This window comes from Paroedura picta, chromosome 2 (assembly GCF_049243985.1).
Source record: "Paroedura picta isolate Pp20150507F chromosome 2, Ppicta_v3.0, whole genome shotgun sequence".
NCBI classification, from domain to species: Eukaryota; Metazoa; Chordata; class Lepidosauria; order Squamata; family Gekkonidae; genus Paroedura; species Paroedura picta.
In genome coordinates, this window is record NC_135370.1 from 39,307,415 (window position 1) to 39,326,492 (window position 19,078).

Below are 19,078 nucleotides of genomic sequence, written 5' to 3' on the forward strand. Positions count from 1 at the left end.
TTTTCCTCAGAAGTCCCCTTTGCATTCTGAGGAAACCGATCTTCTCCTGACTGGCAGAAGAATCAGAAAGGGTGTGGCCACATGAGCAGGGAGGATGCAGAGAAGCAACAGTTTGAATAGTGTTGAGCCCTTAAAGCAGAGGTAGTCAAACTGCGGCCCTCCAGATGTCCATGGACTACAATTCCCATGAGCCCCTGCTGGCAGGGGCTCATGGGAATTGTAGTCCATGGACATCTGGAGGGCCGCAGTTTGACTATCCCTGCCTTAAAGTATCAGCACCTGTGGCTGCCGGAGCCTGACACTGCTGTCAAAACCGACTCAGATAAGCATGGAAATAAAAAATGGTGCAGTATACTGGCTTTGCAGTCTGGCGGAAGCGTCACTCCTGTCAAACATAATACAGTGACTCAGGGAAATTCTGTTGACATTGTGTTTGTTTTTCTCCTGTCAAGACTGCTCCTTGGCTTATCAACTAAGGCACTTCCTGGCTTAATCTCTTTGGTGTAGTTTGCCATTCCCCCCCAAGCAAGGACACTTGTATCCTAGCAAGGCTACGATGATTATTAGAACAACAGTAATAATCATGTTTATTAGAAAGATCACAGAGGCTCCTGTTATTTTGATTTCCCAGTATGCTGCAACATGCCGTTGTTGTAAAGAAAAGAGAGCCGGCATTTCATCAAGCAACCTAAGATTTGGGTGTGAATTGATGTATAAACTACAGAAATGTGGAGTTGTATGACTGTAAAAGCTGGATACTAAATCTCTACGCCAGGCTTTCTTAACCAGAGTTTCATGAAATCCTGGGGTTTCTTGACGGCCCTGGAAGGGTTTCCTAAATGGGTGGGAGGTAATTAATTTTAAATCTGTTTTATTGGTTTATATGGCCATATATGGTCATGTTGACCCACCCCTCCCAAAATGGCCAGTGATGGGCCTGGAGGGGGTGGAAAGGGGGGGGGGCTAGGTGGGCTATGCTTCCCAGCCATATTCTGCATAATCACACTACTTCTGTGGTCTCTTGAAGTCTGAAGAATGTTTCTGGGTTTTCTCAATGGCAACAAGTTGAGAAAAGCTGCTGTAAGTCAACCTAAGCAATTTTGACTAAATAGGAGGATGCTTATTCCATAATTATGCCTGAATTTATTATCTGGAGAACTCAGTCTAGCCAGTGTCAGTAGACTGTGCTGCTTGGATCGCAGAGTAAGACAGCATCTCTGATCTGAAGTTCCATCTTAGAGAAAAGTCTTTATATGTAGTACACTAGCTTATGCAGGGGAATGGTAGAGGACAGGAAGACCTGGAGGATCATTGTCCATGGGGTCGCGATGGGTCGGACACGACTTCGCACATAACAACAACAGCTTATGCTGGAACCTTGTCAAAAGATGTTATACTGGTGAAATTGTCTTTAACTTTCTAGTAGCCTTATCCTGTCATATCTCTTATCAGTAGGAATTAGAACGTTACTACCCAACAGCTCTGCTAGTGGTGTCCTTTAGTTTAGTTCTTAATAGGAATATGCAGTAAGCAATATCTCATATGTTATCTGTCCAACTGAATCATACATATATATATATACATATACATACACATATACATACACATATACATACACATACACATACACATACACATACACATACACATACACACACATATATATACATACACACACACACACACACACACACACACATATATATATGATTCTGGCCGGTATCCATCTAGATTATGTCCAATCGCCGTGTTCTTTGTCGGCCTGATTAGCTTTTTTAACTGACCAATTCTAGCATAAGTGCTTTCTCCACTGAGTTGGATTGCATGTTACGGCCAAAGTAAGTGAGCGGGAGTTTTGTGATTTTGCCTACCAGTGATATATCAGACTTTATGCACTGTGGTATTTCCTTGTTTGTGACTTTTGCTGTCCATGGAATCCGCAGAAAGACTTCCCCAACACCAGGGTTCAAATTTGGGGGATACCAACCCGCCCCCCCCCCCATTTACACTGATTTTTTCTCTTTTTTTGCTAAACTGAACAAAATCACACAACTGTAATGGGAACAGCAGCAGAGTTCCTACAAATATTCAGGTGCTCAGTAATCATGTGTGTGCCAATTTGAAATAAAATTGGCAACCTTTCGAAAAAACCAAGGGCTCAGCAGAATGTTCTAGAAAACAGTCCAAGTGCTGGAGTACGGACCCAAGCATCCAAGACCTGCTGGGTACCTAGACTGCACTGAAGAGACGTAAATGTCACAAAGATCTCTGACCAGGTGCTTGCTCCTTGCTTCATTTACATGTGTTTCAAAGCTTTCATCGGCCTCTCTTAGATGATGTACTTTCAGTGTACATAATGCAGACGGATGGAAATGTCGCATGTAAAGTGAACGCAACTTGAACAAACAATCTGTAAACAACATCCTGGCTGGGCATACGTTTTAAATTGTGAAGCTGATGACTTAAACTGTTTAATTCAGGCACGCTTGCACAAAGAATTGTGTTTCGTCCAAAGTGCATGATTGTGTTACAAAAGTAATGACGCACCTTCTGTATTTTGAAGATGGTGCATTGTGACAGGTTGGCAAAAGCCTTTGAAAGATAAACCGGAGGTTAAAGCTACAGTTCCTCCAGCTTATGAAAAACAAAAATAACATTTTGAATCGGGCGCAGCCTAGCTTGGATTACGTTGTGAGCTCTTTCGTTATCTGTCTCTTTAAATCACCTTAATAGCCTCCATTTGTAATTATACAAGGCAAGGGTTGCAGAATATTATGTTGGCACAGCTTCACTGGAGCTGATTCACAACGACAAGGGAGCAGTTTGCTGCAGAAAGGCAAATAAGGTTTGCTTTGTACAGCGGCGATGTTTATCTCAGCAGTGACGGTGTTACATGAATGTTTGCCGAGTTGAACATGTAAAATAGAAAAGGATGATGCACGTCTCCAAACATGAAGTGGCCACTTGTGAGAGAGCTGTGGCCCCTAACAGATCCTTTTTGTGTTGGCAGGATGCACCTACCTTTCACACTTTATGCGTTTAGAACATCAGATTACACCACAACACTCATGTAACTGTGGCAGACGTGGACTCACTCTGAAGCCTTCTCCCAGCCTGTGGAATCTTCCTCTGAGGGAGGAGGCTGTTCCTCAGGTGCTGAGCAGAGTGGCTGGATACGAGCCAACATTGCTACATAAACTGTGATGCATCCCCCAGGTCATTTCTGTAAAGTGCTCTGATGTTGTAAATCAGAGCAGGATCCATCAAGGGAGCAGTCCAGTGCTCATGCTCTCCATCCTTTGTGCAACCCCAAAGGGAATTGGCTTTCAGAAACATGTAGAGATAATGTGAAGAGTTTAGGTTAGATAAATCCTAAAATTAGCATGAGCCAAGGATAGGGCATTTACTTAGATGGGAGACTGTGAGTGTAAATAAATGGTTTGCTGTGTTCTATCGCAAAAGAAGAGCTGATCGCTGAAGAACTATGCATGGTCAAAAAGCATTCCCTTTGGTGCATGCCAAAATTAAATTGACATTTAAAGTCAGTGTCCAAGAATTTGCAGACTGTGAACTCGGAAGAGGTATGGAGGGGAGAAGTGTGATTCAGAATCGTGAACATCAGGAACTTGGGAGTGGTCTTCAATGCCTCTCTCACGATGGAGGCTCAGGTACAAAATGCACCTTACTAGGACACCGTGGGAAACCCATATATGACCTTCTCTCCAACAGTGGCACTGTTTGCCAGTTGAATTCTTGATCAGGTTTAAGGTTTTGGTTTCAACCTTCCAAGGCCATACGCCGTCTGTGCCCTGAGTATCTAAAGGACCATCTATCCCAGTATGTCCACAGAAGGATGTTAAGATCATCAAATATCAATATGTTGATGGTCTCAGCCCAAAATAAGTGTGTCTGGCCTTAGCCAGGGCTCAGACCTTCTTGGTCATGGCCGCAACCTGGTAGAACAAGCTGCCAACTGAGACCTGGGCCCTGATGGAATTACAAAACGATGCCATAACACCAGGTGTTTGGTTGAGGCCAGAACAAGTCATCAGCTAGCACAGCCAGCAAAATCTAGGATCCTCCCTCCATTCTCTTCCGGGTCATTCCTGCTGTTAACATTACGGGAGGAAGTAGACCGACTAAGAAGGGGGCAGAAACGGAGCTTTTAGCTTTAATATGATTTTAACTGGGATTTTAAACAGTATATAACATACATATGGTAAAGCTCCCTGAGCCGGCTTGCCAACCAACAAATAAATAAGATAATAACTAAATGTGTGTTGCATTCCCATTAAACCACAGAGGGTGCTGAAGTCACAGTTTTGTCGTGCTTCTTCAGAGGACCTCAGGGCGTTGCACATGATTCTCTCCCCCAAAATCTGGCTCGAGGCAACCCAAAAAGCTTTATGGTTGAATAGACTTTTCTCAATAGTAGTTTCTCAACTCCTAGTCTGATGCTGCAATTGTTACTTTACCTTTTCTGCACTTGAAAACCACAGAGAATCTGAACAGAGATTTGAATGCTGTGAGGTCTCTCTCTGCGTAGAAAATCAGAAGTAGCTGTGAGTGGGGAGGGGCTCCGTCTTGCTTTCACCAGACGATATCCCAGAATATCATGTGATAAGGGCAATATATGGGAACAGGCCACGATTAAGCCAGGATGTCTTCATCCGTACATCACACAAAGCCACAGTTAAGAGGAAGAGCTTGCTTTTTGTATCCTACTTTTTACAACCCGAAGGAGTCTCGAAGCGGCTTACAATCACCTACCCTTCCTCTCCCCACAGTAGACGCCCTGTGAGATAGGTGGGGCTGAGAGAGCTCAGAGAGAACTGTGACTGGCCCAAGGTCACCCAGCTGGCTGCCTGCGGAGGAGTGTGGAATCAGACCTGGTTCTCCAGATTAGACGCCGCGGCTCCTAACCATTACACCAAGCTGGCTCTTAAGACAGTAGTTAATAATCACATCTTGGTTCAATGTACTGCCATTAACAAGAATTAACCCTAGGGTTAACAGGTCACAACTTGACAGGGGTGTGTGCGGGAGTTACTGGCAGCAAAGAGAGGCCTATGCAGTGATATCACTGGCAATGCAGTGTCTTCACTGCACCAGAAGTGACATGATTACATTATTTTATTATAGATTTTTTGCCCAAATACCAGACTGTCCCACACCATGCTAGAAGTGACTATGCCACATTACTGGTAACATGGTTGCGATGCTGGCCTAGGCCTCCCCTCACCCCCCACCCCACCCCCGCCAGCTGATTACTGACGAGACGGAGGCCTTGCAGGCCTGCATAACGCTAGCCATAATTAGTTCTCTTGTCACCTCTGAATTGAGTTTCTGAGTGAATTATTTGTTTCCTCTCAACGTTATGTTCCATATATCAAAATAATTGTTTCAGTTGCTGATACATCTCCTTCAAGTGCATTGTTAGATCAACCAGATTGGGGCCCTTTCAGCAACAAGAGAGGCGAAATCTCTTTGTTAGATTAATAATTCAGAAATATTGTACAGTATACATCAGATCCTGTACAGGCACTGCACATCTTGGTGGAACCTACATTGTGTGGCGTTAAATTATTCATTGATTACATGTTTTTTTCAATGAAAAGGTTGTTGAATAAAAGATACCCTGGCCTTTTTTGTGGGTATGCAAAGCTCTGTGATTTTGGATCACAGAACAGGACATTCTTTTGTTTTGTTTTTTGTTCTTTCTGGCCAGTTTATGTGTTTGTGCTGGGTGAGATCTGCATCATAAATCATCGCTAACAACATGGACACAGTAGTTGCAAAAAGATTTGAAGTAGCCATGGTCAAGCTCCAGGGTCTCTCTGTGATAGTTGTCTGATGCTCAAGGTGGGGCTATCTTAATACATGGGCAGAGGGGCTCCCTACGAGTCTGTATGTTTGTGGTGTGGGGATGAACAAGCTGTTGATATGAAGTCATCTTATAAAGCAATTCTCTGCAAAGAAATTTCACTTGATTAATAATAAATAATTCATAGTAATTTCATACTGTGCCGTCTCTGCCTGCATAATTTACCAATTGAGTACCATTTATACGTTGACATTTTTTGTTTGTCAAGTTCAAGGCTCATGTTATATTGTCCAAATGTTTGTGTTGAGTAACCTTTGCGGCACTGCGTGGTGTGTAGTGGTTCTAATCTGGTGAGTAGTGTAGCTTCTGATACGCTGAGCCAGCTTTGATTCCCGGCTCCTTCACATGCAGCCGGCTGGGTGACCTTGGGCTTTTCGCAGTCCTGATAGTGCTGTTCTCACAGTGCTGTTCTCTGTCAGGGCTTTCTCAGCCCCACCTACCTCACAGGGTGTCTGTTGTGGGGAGAGGAAGGGAAGGTGATTGTAAGCTGCTTTAAAACTCCTTCAGGCAGTGAAAAGTGGGGTATAAAAAACAACTTTTCTTCTGAACACAGAGTTTGTTGGAGATAATGATAAATATGTTTTATTTTATCGATAATTTATGTTTTTATTCCTGTGAATGGTTGTGTAGGTAGAGCCCATAATGCTGTTAAGTTGGCCTTGGCTCAAGCATTGGACAAGCAGCCTGACGTACAACCTTGTGTGAGAAAAAAAGTAGAGAATTATATTATGGATTAAAAACTGGTCAAATGACAGGGAGAAAAGAGTAGGAATCAGTGGACAGTTCTCACAATTGAGGGAGGGGACATGACAGGTTTATAAAATTGTGCATGGGATGGCATTTGCGAGTCGTTTTGCAGACAAAATCTTGACTCTCCGCCACAACCTCCCTCCAACTTTGGACACAGAAAACGAACTAGAGGCCCCTCAGCCATCCTTGAAGAGAACACTGAGTTACTTCAGATTACTCTCATTAGCCAAAGTGGACAGGATGCTAACAGCAACGAGGCCAGCCACTTGCCCATTGGACCCTTGCCCATCATGGCTCTTAAAAACAACAGACATAAGAATTGGGCCCCCCCCCCCCTCCGGGAAATAATCAACCTCTCCCTTTCAACAGGAGAATTCCCCGAGGGTTTATAAGAGGATGTGGTATGCCCGTTGCTCAAAAAAACATCCCTGGGCCCACAGGAGCCTGACAACTACTGCCCCGTCTCGAATTTAGCGTTTCTGGGGAAGATGGCTGAAAGGGCTGCTGCAGACCAAATATCAACATTCCTGGAGGAAACTTCAGCCCTTGACCCATTTCAGTCAGGTTTCCCATCGCCCTGAAGGATCCAGATTCAGATTCAGAGTACCTTCATTGGCCTAAAATTGCAAAGCAAAAAACGAAAATTTTAAACAGTTCCAGATATAAAATCTATCGTAAAAGATTTTCATTTAAAATTGCCAGTAAAAACTTTGCTACTTTTATAATAGTTGCTGAGTCCCTCTGTGGGGCTCTTCCCGGCCCCTCCGTGGGGTTCACCCTTCTCAGCCGTGGCATCCCCTCTTCTTCCGACACACACACAAAGTCTGCTGGATTTTCCAAACACCGTCTTTTATTTTCTCTTCCCCGTACACTCGCAACGTCCTTTTCTCTCATCCACACCAACCCCCCACCCAGGTGTATTCCCCACCTTATATCCCCCGCCTTGGATCCCGCCCCCCTACATAACCCGTCTTGCCGCCGCCGCCCTTCCGTCCTAGTCGCTCGTCGGCGTCTGGAAGTTCCTTTAGACTTTCAGGTAAGCGTTTCTTTCTAGGTTCCAGCGCCGGCGACTTCTCGGGTGGGCCCTTCCTCGGGGTGAGCGAGCGGGGAGGTACAGCTGACCACAACTCCCTTTCTCCCCACCCCCTTCCCGGGCTGGCTGGGCACTCAACGCGAGGACCGGTTTGGCTGCTATAAGTCCCTTGCTTTTAGCGTCCTCATTCCAGGTTTGAAGTCCGGGCGCCTCTCTACAGCCTCCCTCCCCGCGTTCGTATCCGTTGGTCCCTAACTCTCCATCCTCGCCCGGACACCCTCCCATTTAGTATCATCTGTTTCTCATTAACACAGTAAGTCATGTGAGGTTTGCAGTTTTCCCTCTGAGAAGGGTGGAATGCTTTGGGAGTAGCCATCACAGGCAATTGCAGCAGGGAAAATAATGCTGATTTGGGTGGGTTGATGAACCCTAGGTCAGGAATGTTCCTTGAGATTTGGAGGTGGGTTGTTTTGTAGGTTGTTTCCTGAGTTCTAATCTGAACCAGTGGTCCCCAACCTTTTTATCACCGGGGACTGGTCAACGTTTGACAATTTTACTGAGGCCCGGGAGGGGGGGGGGAGTTTTGCCAAGGGATGTAGGCGCCGCCTGAGCCCCTGTTCCACTTGCTTTCCCGCCAGTGCCCCTGACTTCCCACTGCCCACTGGGGGGTGCTGCCAGCAGCAGCTGCACAGTGCCATGCCGAGGGGGAGCCCCAGCCATGGTGGCCGCTGGAGAGCACCAAAGGTAAGCTGGCAGCAGAGTGGCAGGGCAGCCCCTGAGGCAGCAGCCGGGGAGGAGGACAAGCAGGAGCCACGGCCCGGTATCGACTGATCTACGGACCGGTCCCGGTCCCCGGACCAGGGGTTGGGGACCACTGATCTGAACCACAACCATCAGCACCACCTGCCTATGTATCCTTCCCTGTTCGGTCTCTTTTCACTGTAACAGCACCTCAGCTACTGAAGAAATAGTGATGGAACAGGATAAAAGGTTTGTTCTCTTTTATACAAACCATACAATCCTGGTTTTGAGCCCTGATTTGTGAGGGGAGGAAGAAAAACATAATTTATGTTCTGACATAATGAGGAAGGACCATTTGCCATATGAGCAGAAATTATTCATTAGAATGAGGACATGATGGGAGTAGAGTAAAACCCAGAGGATTCCACAGGCTCACTGATGTACCAATGGAGGGGTTTTGTTTGTCTTGTTTTCTGGCCACGTCTGAAGTACGCCACTGTTTTAGAAAGTCCAGAGCTGTCCTAAAATCCAAACCAGCAAAACCTTACAATGCAACTCTATGTATGTGTTCTCAGATGTAAACAGAAAGTGCCATTAACAAAGGAGCCACTTTCCTAGAGGGGAAGCTCACTGGAAATCTTCAGACAAAGCATTGACAGCATTGACAGTTAGAAATGTTGAATTTCCTGAGTTAAGCAGGGGGCTGGCCTTGGTCAACTCTGATATTTTGATATCGGTGCCATTTGCCAGTTCTCCACAGACTAGCAAGAAAACAAACCCATTAAAACAGCAGGGTAAAATGATGTAGCTGACAGAAGAAGATGACAGAAAATAGCTAAAGAAGATCAATCCTGGGAAGAAAAAGACTGTTTTTACTGAAGGAAAGTAAGGTTATCCTGAGGCTGAGTGGAGCATTTGTGAAGAAAGGAGTTTTACATGGTGTTTAGACAGAAGTGCCATCCTGTGTAATTCAACCCATAGTGATATCTAGCTCAACCTTCTGCCAACGGACTGGACCCAAAACGGTCTCCTAAATGCAGTTCATACATATGAGACATCAGGGCAACAGGATAAGACCCCCAAGAACTTGTATTTATTACCGAGGAATAGGTCTATTCAGATGGCCAGTCTTACAGGGAGTTAATGCAATGTATTATATTGGTGGTAGATTCCAAATATGGCAGAACTAAAAGTGAGGCCTGGCTCAAGGAGAGACTATTTAATGCCCATGGGGGGAGTTTAGAGAAGCTACCAATATCCCCTTTTGCAAAATTACAGTGTTAAGCCCCCCCCCTTTCTCCATTCCTACAAATCTAATCCTGTTCTTCCTGTTCATCACCTCAAAACACTAGTTGTATGGTGTCTGACTGCCATCTAAAGGTACAGAGGGTATTGTGTTAAAAGTATTTCTGGTAATTGTTCATGTCCTGTTTGTTCCTCCAGCTTTTTCTGGAGACAGGTAGGATTTAGCTGTTGGAAATCTGCTCTGATGTAAATGATACAGCTGTTATTCAGGATGGATTGCCTTATTGAACAGTGCATGATTCTTGGACAAAGCTTTTTCTGACATATGTGGGAATGTACTGGTGACTGAGAGGAGGGAAAATGAGAGGGTGGTGGCCTCTGGAAGTGCATATTTTAGAGGGAGGGCTCCAAATCAGATATATATTTTTTATAATAGAAGACTAGTTGGAGCAGCGGCGAACAGATTTTTCTTTGCCACCCAGCATGAGTGCATTTCTCATAACAATTTGACCACTGAGGAAGACCCCTTGGGTTCGAAATGCATTTGGTCCCTTCTATGTTGCTCTATCCCATATGTACAACAAAATCAGGGTCCAATAGCACCTTTAAGACCAACAAAGATTTATTCTAACTGTGAGCTTTCGAGTGCATGCACGCTTCCTCAGACTAATGAACTACCATCATAACAGTGGAAATATAAGGCAAAAGCTAATTATGGTAAATTAGTAAACTGTGTCACAACATCCATATGATGCCAGATGATAATTCTTTGCTAAAACAGCTAGTCAGTCCCCTTGAATTCAATTGTAGTTCACAAAAACATTGGAGAAATAAACTGTCTATGTATTTCCTTCTCGAATTTCTTTTTACAAGTCCACCGCATCTGATAAAATTATGTACTTTGACTTCCCAGCATTTTCCTTTGTTGTTTTTATCTCCTTTCTCAATATCCTTTTGCATAAGATACCATCTGAAAAAAACATCAATTTTCTCTTCATGCCTAACTGGCTGTGAACTTAATTTTTTTCCCCTCAGAACCATTCCCATTTCTGTCTTAATTATTTGCTCCCTAACATTCTGCATCCATTTAATTATACATTTTCTCAGTTCTTTTGTTTCTAACCGAAGTGGTACATTTATCTTTTTGTTTTGTAATCAGCTGTTCCAACTCAGCCATCACTCTTAGAGCGCCACATTCCATGCTGATGATCTCTGTGAGGTATAGGCCAATCTGAACATCATTACTGAGAATTCTCAGAGATGAATTCAGAGGGAGCCATTTCTGGTTCATTGTGCAAGAGTGCTCAAGGCTGTAAACATCTTGAAGATCTGAATGGCTGTGTTGTACTGCTTCCTGAACTTGCCTTGTTGTAATTGACAACAGGAAAAATAATGGCCTAAAAAAACAGAGCCAGGCATTGATTTCAAGCCAGATTACAATTTCCAGTTTATATTTTCATCTGTCTTTCACGTTTGATACCAATGGCATGTTTGACTCCAATCAGTTACCCCTAATAAAACATGTCAGTGTTTCTTCCTTCTTGCAGAAATCAGTTTCTGCCTATCCAGCTGCAGTTTCTGTAAATGAAAAACAGCCTGCAAGATACGAAAAGACCAGCACATGAGCTGCATGCAGCTTGTGTCAAATTACCTGGAGACAGCATCCTTTTGGGGATCTCTCCGTCTAATTGATGCTCTGGAGCAAAGAGAGTCCCTGGTATATTCTCTGCTGTGGTAATGTGCAGGGCACACCCACGACAAAGTCAGGCCCTGACGGGAGTCCTCCACTAATTGCTTGAAATCTCCTTGTTGTTATCGAGCGACCAGCAGGCAGCCACAGCGAGTATCATTCACACTCAGCATCCTACCTGAAGAGATCGGACCCTTTGCCAATCTATCTAACCTCTTTATCCAGTGACCTGGACATTGCACAGCCTGGCCCATCTCCCAGCTTTGTGCCAAAAAAGCTGCAAGTGTGGGATCAACTCACTTTAAAGCAGAAACTCGCAGGACTTCTACTTTGGAAATTATGGAATTGCTGGGGCGGGAGCTTTCTGAGAATCATTACATTTTCCACCAAGTTCTTAAAAATTACAGCATAAGCCCTTTCTGTTGCTGTCTGATTGTTGCAGAACAGAATCTCAGGAGGGATCTTTGGGGACTTTCTGGAGAGGCTGTGTGTCACAGGAGCAGGCTAGTGAAGGGACACACTTGCCAGGAAGTTCAGGAAGTCCTCCTCATGAGGAAATCCCTGAGGCACATCTGGAAGCAAAAGGGGGGCTCCAGCAGCTCTGAGAAGCCAGATCAGAATGGGCCAGACAGAAAGGAATTGTTTTTCTGTGCTACAACCACGGCCAGACTAGTAATAACCTGGAACTGGAAGCAAGAAAGCACATCGGGAGTGACTGGCTTGACAAGATTGACAACTGAGTAAGGTCGCAAAACTGACAAGCTTAGTAAATAGAAGACTGCCAGAAGAATATCAGAAATATTGGCACCTGTATTTGGACTTTGTGAATGAGCAGTTTTATAATGTACCATATTAATAATGTTAAGGTGGAATCTGTAGCAACCTGATTTTCTTTCCCTTATTTCTTTGTTTTTTTTTCTATATTATTAATGGTAACTAATAAAATGTTTTAAAAAGAGAAAAGGGGGCAGACAGACACCAGGTGGAGCTGGAGAGTGCTAACAGCCCTGGAGATTGGTGATCTGGGAGTAGATAGAGGAGTGGATGGGCCAGGCCGGGCCAATTTGGTGCGGTTCGGTGCAATTCGATTCAGGCGAGGAGGAGGCAGGGACCAAGGATCCCCGCCCCTTATGTGGATGTTCCACTTAAGGGAAGAGAATCTTTGTCGGTAGATTTATTTAAAATGATGATGCTTAGATTACAGCTGGAAAATAAGACGACTGTTAGTTTAGCTAGGAAAAATTTGCCTTCACTGTACTTAGACTTTGCAAAAAAAAAACCACACACACACATACTTAAAAAAGCTTTAGTTTGGACAGATAACATTGCACTTAATTACATGGCATTAGATCATGTTTTGAGGCTTGTAAAAGTTGTCATCCAGAATGGATGTATCTGTCGGGGCAGCACAGGAGGTGGTTTGGAATATGCAAAATATAGGGGAATGTAGGAGGGTGGGGATCAAAATCCACTGATATTTTTAAAGACGTTCACGGTGCTTAAATGAAAGTTACATTTCCTGAGTCTCAGGGACGGGCGGTATATAAATATAATTAAATAAATAACATGATTGCTCCTCCTTCTGAGTTCCATATAAACCTAACCTGCTCATTCTGGTCCTCCTTGGAGGCCCCACTTTGGTTGTCCCTACCCTTTTAGGCTAGATATGTGCCCACCCCAGAAAGAGCCTTCTTTCTCATGGCACCACAATGTTAGAACTCCCTCCCCCGGGGAGGTTTGTCCAGCTCCCTCTATTGGTGTTTTCTGCCCGCAGGTGAAGACTTCTTCCGTTTTGTCTGGGATAACCCTGATAATGGTATTGGCTTTGTTGTTTATGTGTTGTTAATTGAATTGTTGCATTTCAGTTGTTTAAATGTTTATATGTTTGCCACTTTGTAGACCCAGAGTGGGTGGGTAGGTGGCATTAAAATGTTCCAAATAAAACAAATGTATAACAGGGGTAGTCAACCTGTGGTCCTCCAGATGTCCATGAACATCTGGAGGACCACAGGTTGACTACCCCTGATGTATAATACAGAATGTATAAGAGCTTTCTGAGGAACAGCACATCCAAAAATAAAGCCACAGTGTTGTATGAAAACATGCATATTGGCATCGTGGTGTAGTATGAATTTGACATCTGGTCTAACACAACCTAAAAATCTGTTTTGATTCTAATTCAGTTTTGGGAAACTAAGATAATTCTTATTCAACAGAGACTTGTAGGAATACACTGTTCTAGCAAGGGGTGATTTCATTTCTCAGATATATTTTTTTCTCTGCTCATTATTTTAAAGTCCTGATTTGCTTCCTGTAGAGGAGCTGTTTAAAATGAATGAGGTTCACTTAAGGACAAGTATCCATAATGAAGAATCACATTTCTTGCATGGAATCTTTCAGAAAAGATCAAGTTCATGCAGTGTGCATTGTCTCTTATATAGGAACTGAACTTGAGCAACTGGTTGGAACTTGGTTTACATGTACATGTTTACAAGGCCTTTTATACTTTTCCTTTTCTGGGGAAAACCAGAAGGAAAGAAAATCATAGACTATATCTTACTGATGTCAATTGTCGGCCTACTGATTCTTTCCTGACGATGCACAGATTGAGCCCAATGGCTCCTGGAACATTGGTTTGCCTGTTACTAGAATACATGGCATGGAATGAGGGAGGACATGATACTGTGTAAAGGTAAAGGTATCCCCTGTGCAAGCACCGGGTCATATCTGACCCTTGAAGTGACGCCCTCTACGCTAGAGGGCGTCACCCCAAGGGCTGTGTAGATAGAGGTCATTTAATTTTATTCTGATTAAATTAAGCATTGTTGAAATCCTTCCAAAAATAGTGACAGATTTTCTTTACATGTTAAAAAATAACACACTTTTTAAATGTATCTTTTTAATTATTATTTAGTGTCTTGCCATTCTTTTATACCCAATGGGAGCCCAAAGCAGCTTACTAAAATACCAATACAACTTAAGAAAACAAACCAGGGAAAGGTACACTAGTCCAGTACAAACCCATTTATTTAAGTGGGTTCAGAATGGAGTAACTCTCGTTAGCACTGTTGTAAATATCACCCTGGAGTGCTTTTGGGACTATGAGGCTGGTCCCTGAGTGCTTTTGGGACTCTGAGGCTCATTCCTTTGGCCATGTAGTACCTGGAAAAGGATGGCAACAAAAGCTTGTCTAGATTTTTTTAAGTTGTTTTAAGATATATAGAACAGCTATTGTATCCAGAACAGCTTGCCACCAGAACAGGTTATTTGGTTATGGTGAATGGAGCTGCCAGGGAAGGGCTGGGTTTTTTTTAACTGTTGTTGAATGATTTGATTGTGTTTTCTCCTTTTGTTGTGAACCATTGCGAGCCAGCAGGTCATGTCAAATAAATAAATTGTGGGCCGTGTTCCCACAAAGCCTCCCTCCATTGTTATTCCCCCAGCTCCTGACCTTCAGAGGTAGATGCTGCCTCCTATGGTGGCTTCCCACTGGCCTGCTTTTCTGTGAAATGAGAGGAGGACATTTCTTGTGAGCTGTTTGCTAGACAAGGCATGACAGCTGCTATCCAAAGATAAATGGAAATTTATCCACTCCGCCCCTTCTACTGCAACTCCTTGTGCCTACCAAAAAGTTCCATTTAAGATCTCTGAAAGGGCATGTGGTCAGACCTTGAGGTGGGCACCCCAGAGAGTCATAGTGCCATGAATGGTTTAATTTGCTTGGGGGATGGGGGGGGGGATTTCAATTGTGTTTGTTGTCCCTCCTCCCGTCCCTCCTCCCTCCCCATTTCCCTCTGACTCCTCCTTACACTGCTGGCTGAGACTACTGTCAGTTCTCAGTAATCATTGTTGGGGCACACTGCGGTCTTAGAGCTTATTGATTTGAGTTTATCTTTTACGTATATTTTATTTGTTTTATTTAACTTAATTAATTTGTTGTTCACTGCCCCAAGGCAGCAATGTCCGAGAGGGGCGGTGTATAAATCACTTAATTAAAAAAATATGTTCTTCTACTCCGTCCTCCAAGGAGCTCGGGATGCCTTTATGTTGTTCTTTTTATTATTCGTTATGTTATTGTATTTCTAGTCTGCCCTTCCCAGAGGCTCAGGGCAGATCAAAACATCATAAGGACATACAGGTTTAAAACTGATTTAAAATTGGTTTTGAAACTACCTTCCCAACACCATATCTGTGAACAATTAAAAAAAGGGGGGGGGGTGATAGAAGACAAGGTATAGTTCCCCAAGATGTTGATTAATAGGTAGACTTGGAAAGATAATCTTGGATAGAGAAGCAAGCAGATTTTTAGATGTTATTCCAGGGCCTCAACCATAAGCATGGCAGAACAACTCCATTTTACAAGCCCTGCAAAACTGTTTACAAGCCCTGCAGGATCCGGATCTCACTTGGCAGAGTATTCCACCAAGCCGGGGGACAGGATCAAAAAGCCCTGGCCCTGGTTGAGATCAATTTAATTTATTTGGGTACAGTGATCCTGAGCAGATTTTGTTCACTTGATCTTAGCATTCTTTAGGACAGTGGTCCCCAACCTTTTTATCACCGGGGACCACTCAACACTTGAAAATTTTACTGAGGCCCGGGGGGGGGGGTAGTTTACTCCTCTACTCTCAACCACTGCCCTAACACACTCTGATCGCTATGGTAATGTTTAAACATCCCTTCAAAATAAGGTACAGACACGCCACAACAATGAACATAAGGAACATTTTATTTTCATGGAAATTTTAACTCATGACAAGGACAAATCAATGGGAACCCTGAGCTTGTTTCTCTGCAACGAGATAGTCCCATCTGGAAGTGATGGGAGACAATGACACCCGAAGTGTGTTGTAAAGGGCCGGGGGGGATGAAGTAAAGGGCCGGGGGGGGGTAGAAGGCGTCCTTCGCGGCCCACCTCCAATTAGCCGACGGACCACATGTGGTCCGTGGCCCACAGGTTGGGGATCGCTACTTTAGGGAACATAGTAGGAAAGGCGGCCCCAGATATACAATAGTCTTTAAAGGCCAGAACCAAGATTCTGGATCTGTTGACTTTTCCAGAGCATCTTCAGATGCTACCCTATATAGAAATTCTCATAAAAAGACTGTGAGGTAGACTCAGTTGAAATAAGTGACTGACCTAAATTATCCAGAGTGGCGGTTAAGTGGTTAAGAGTGGCAGCTTCTAATCGGGCGACCAGGGTTTGATTTCCTGCTCCTCCTCCTCATGCAGCCAGCTGGGCGACCTTGGGCTCATCACAGTCCTGATAGTGCTCTTCTCACAGAGAAGTCCTGTCAGAGGCTCTCTTAGCCCCACCTGCCTCACAGGAGGTCGGTTGTGGGGAGAGGAAGTGAAAAGGCGATTGTAAGCCGCTTTGAGACTCCTCTGGGCAGTGAAAAGCGGGGTATAAGAACCAACTCTTCTTCTTCTTCTCCATCCATCAGCATCATGGGTGTGTAGGTATTTCAATGTCAGTCTCCAGACCGTCTCTCACTTTACTTATTGCTGTTATTTTCTCAAAGTTTTTTTAAAACCAAACTCCCCAATAAGTTTTTTTTTTCCCCTCCTCTCTCCATAGGTGATTCTTCCATAAGAGTTAACCGTATCTAAAATTTGCAGAATGAAAAGATGGCACAAGCATTGCTGGCACCGCCCGGACCCGAATGCTTCTTCCGTTTCACTAAGGAATCCCTCGCGGCCATCGAGCAGCGGATTGCAGAAGAACAGGCAAAGCAGACGGAGCAAGAACAGAAGGATGACGACAGCAGTGAAAGCAAACCAAAACCAAATGCTGACTTGGAGGCGGGGAAGAAGCTGCCCTTCATTTATGGAGACATCCCTCCAGGAATGGTGTCTCAGCCCTTGGAGGACCTGGACCCTTACTATGCGAACAAAAAAGTAAGCAGTCCCAAAGATGGAGGAAACCCAGAGGCATCTTCTGATGGTGCATTCTGTCCCTGAGTAGCACCAGAGCTACTGAATTAGACACGCACATTTATTTAGATCAGCGATTGTAAGCCGCTTTGAGACTCCTTCGGGTAGAGAAAAGCGGCATATAAGAACCAACTGAAGCATAGCTGTGTTAAATGCATAGCTGTGTTAAATGCCCACCTGGGGCCCCTTACCTTCCCACCCCCTCCCACCCCCTATCATTGGCCATGGGGGGGGTCAACATGACCATATACAGTGATACCACCTGTTCAGGAAACTCCCACCCATTCAGGAAACCCTTCCAGGGCCATCGAGAAACCCCAGAGTTTCATAAAACCCTAGTTGAGAAAGCCTGATTTAGATATTTATGCCCCACTTTTCTTCCCAGTTGGGGCCCAGAGTGGTTTACAACACCATTCTCCCTTCCTTCTGTTTTATCCTCTTGTGAGGCTGAAAGTGGTTGACTGGCCCAAGGTCACCCTGTGATCTGCAACAGCACAGTAGAGATTTGAACCTGATCTTAGACTGCCTTCTAGCCACCACAGCGTCGTGACCCAAATCTTTATTTTGGGCACCAGTATGCTCTTAATAAATATTTGTTGCTTTCTAAGTCATGTGTCGCTTGTCGTATAAAAATATTTGCACACATAGTACGCAAACATTTTATTTTGGGAGTTCCTTGTGAACATTCTGGTACACAGCAAATAAAGGCTCATGTTCCAAGAAGTGTGAGCAAAATTCTGATCGCGCAGCGGTGCTTTCATCCCTATCCTTTCCACTGTAGCCTTTGCCTGGAAGATATTCTTAAGGGTTCGTTTGAATTTGCATGTCATGTGTGGGGGAGGGGAGGTAGCCAAGAGAGATCAATGGCAAATACAGAACTCTTGCCCCGTCACAGATATCCTTTCCATTCATACTGGAGTCCCTGCATCAAGGTCAGATTTCACAGACTAAAAATGAACCAAATGTCCTAACAAATGTCTTGAAAGAGGTGCCTGAACAGTTTAATCCTGTGTTTCATGTTTTCTCCTCTCTGTTCTTAGACTTTTATAGTATTGAACAAAGGGAAGACTATCTTCAGATTCAGTGCCACACCTGCCTTGTACCTGTTAAGTCCTTTCAATATTCTTAGAAGAATTTCTATTAAGATTTTGGTGCACTCATATCCTTTTTACAAAAAATCATATTCATTTAAAACGCGTCTTTAGAAAACGGTAGCTGACACAAAGTGCTAACTGAATATTTTGGTTTGATTACTGTAGGAGTGAAATCCTCCACAAAGATAAGACAAAATTTCTATTTTATTGTTAATTTTTTTTAAGTTGGATGTATAAGTGGGTCAGTGATTGGTCTATAGATGTTTTTGATTAATAAATAGGTAAATAAATGACCAGTGCTTGTGATGTGGATAGCATTTATAAATGCACACGCTACATACTTCGGCTTCTGTAGCTTAAGGACTTGCATCTGTATCGATGACATGGCTTGTTTGGAGTTTGTCGTTGGCCACTCCTTAACATAATCCAACATTATTCAGCATGCTTATTATGTGCACTATTCTGGCAAACTGTGCAGTCATGACCTTGAGTGAACATCGTGATTGGATAAAGCATGTCGAGTAAGTTGAGAAAAGTGTGTTGTTTCTCCTCCCCCACCCCGAGGCACATGGCTTTGAATGAATTAGACCAAGGATGGGCATCCTTTCAGTCCTAAGTACCAGTATTCACCTGTGAAGCTGTTAGGTGGAAGCTGAACCCCTGCAGCACTGCTGATGACTCACTGCAGATGATCTTGGGCAGAGAA

The 19,078-nt window shown here is 44.0% G+C and overlaps 1 protein-coding gene across 4 annotated transcripts in view; it reads left to right on the forward strand.

Moving 5' to 3' along the window:
- LOC143829273 (sodium channel protein type 2 subunit alpha-like) overlaps window positions 1-19,078 on the forward strand; it is a 131,575-nt gene that overhangs the window by 41,717 nt on the left and 70,780 nt on the right. For all 4 annotated transcript variants that reach the window (XM_077319830.1, XM_077319829.1, XM_077319831.1 and 1 more), the window contains exons 2-4: window positions 16,923-17,242; window positions 18,319-18,436; window positions 18,803-18,893. In XM_077319830.1, the coding sequence (XP_077175945.1) occupies window positions 16,973-17,242; window positions 18,319-18,436; window positions 18,803-18,893 (479 nt within the window). In that variant the 5' untranslated portion in view covers window positions 16,923-16,972. The remainder of the gene's footprint in view (window positions 1-16,922; window positions 17,243-18,318; window positions 18,437-18,802; window positions 18,894-19,078) is intronic.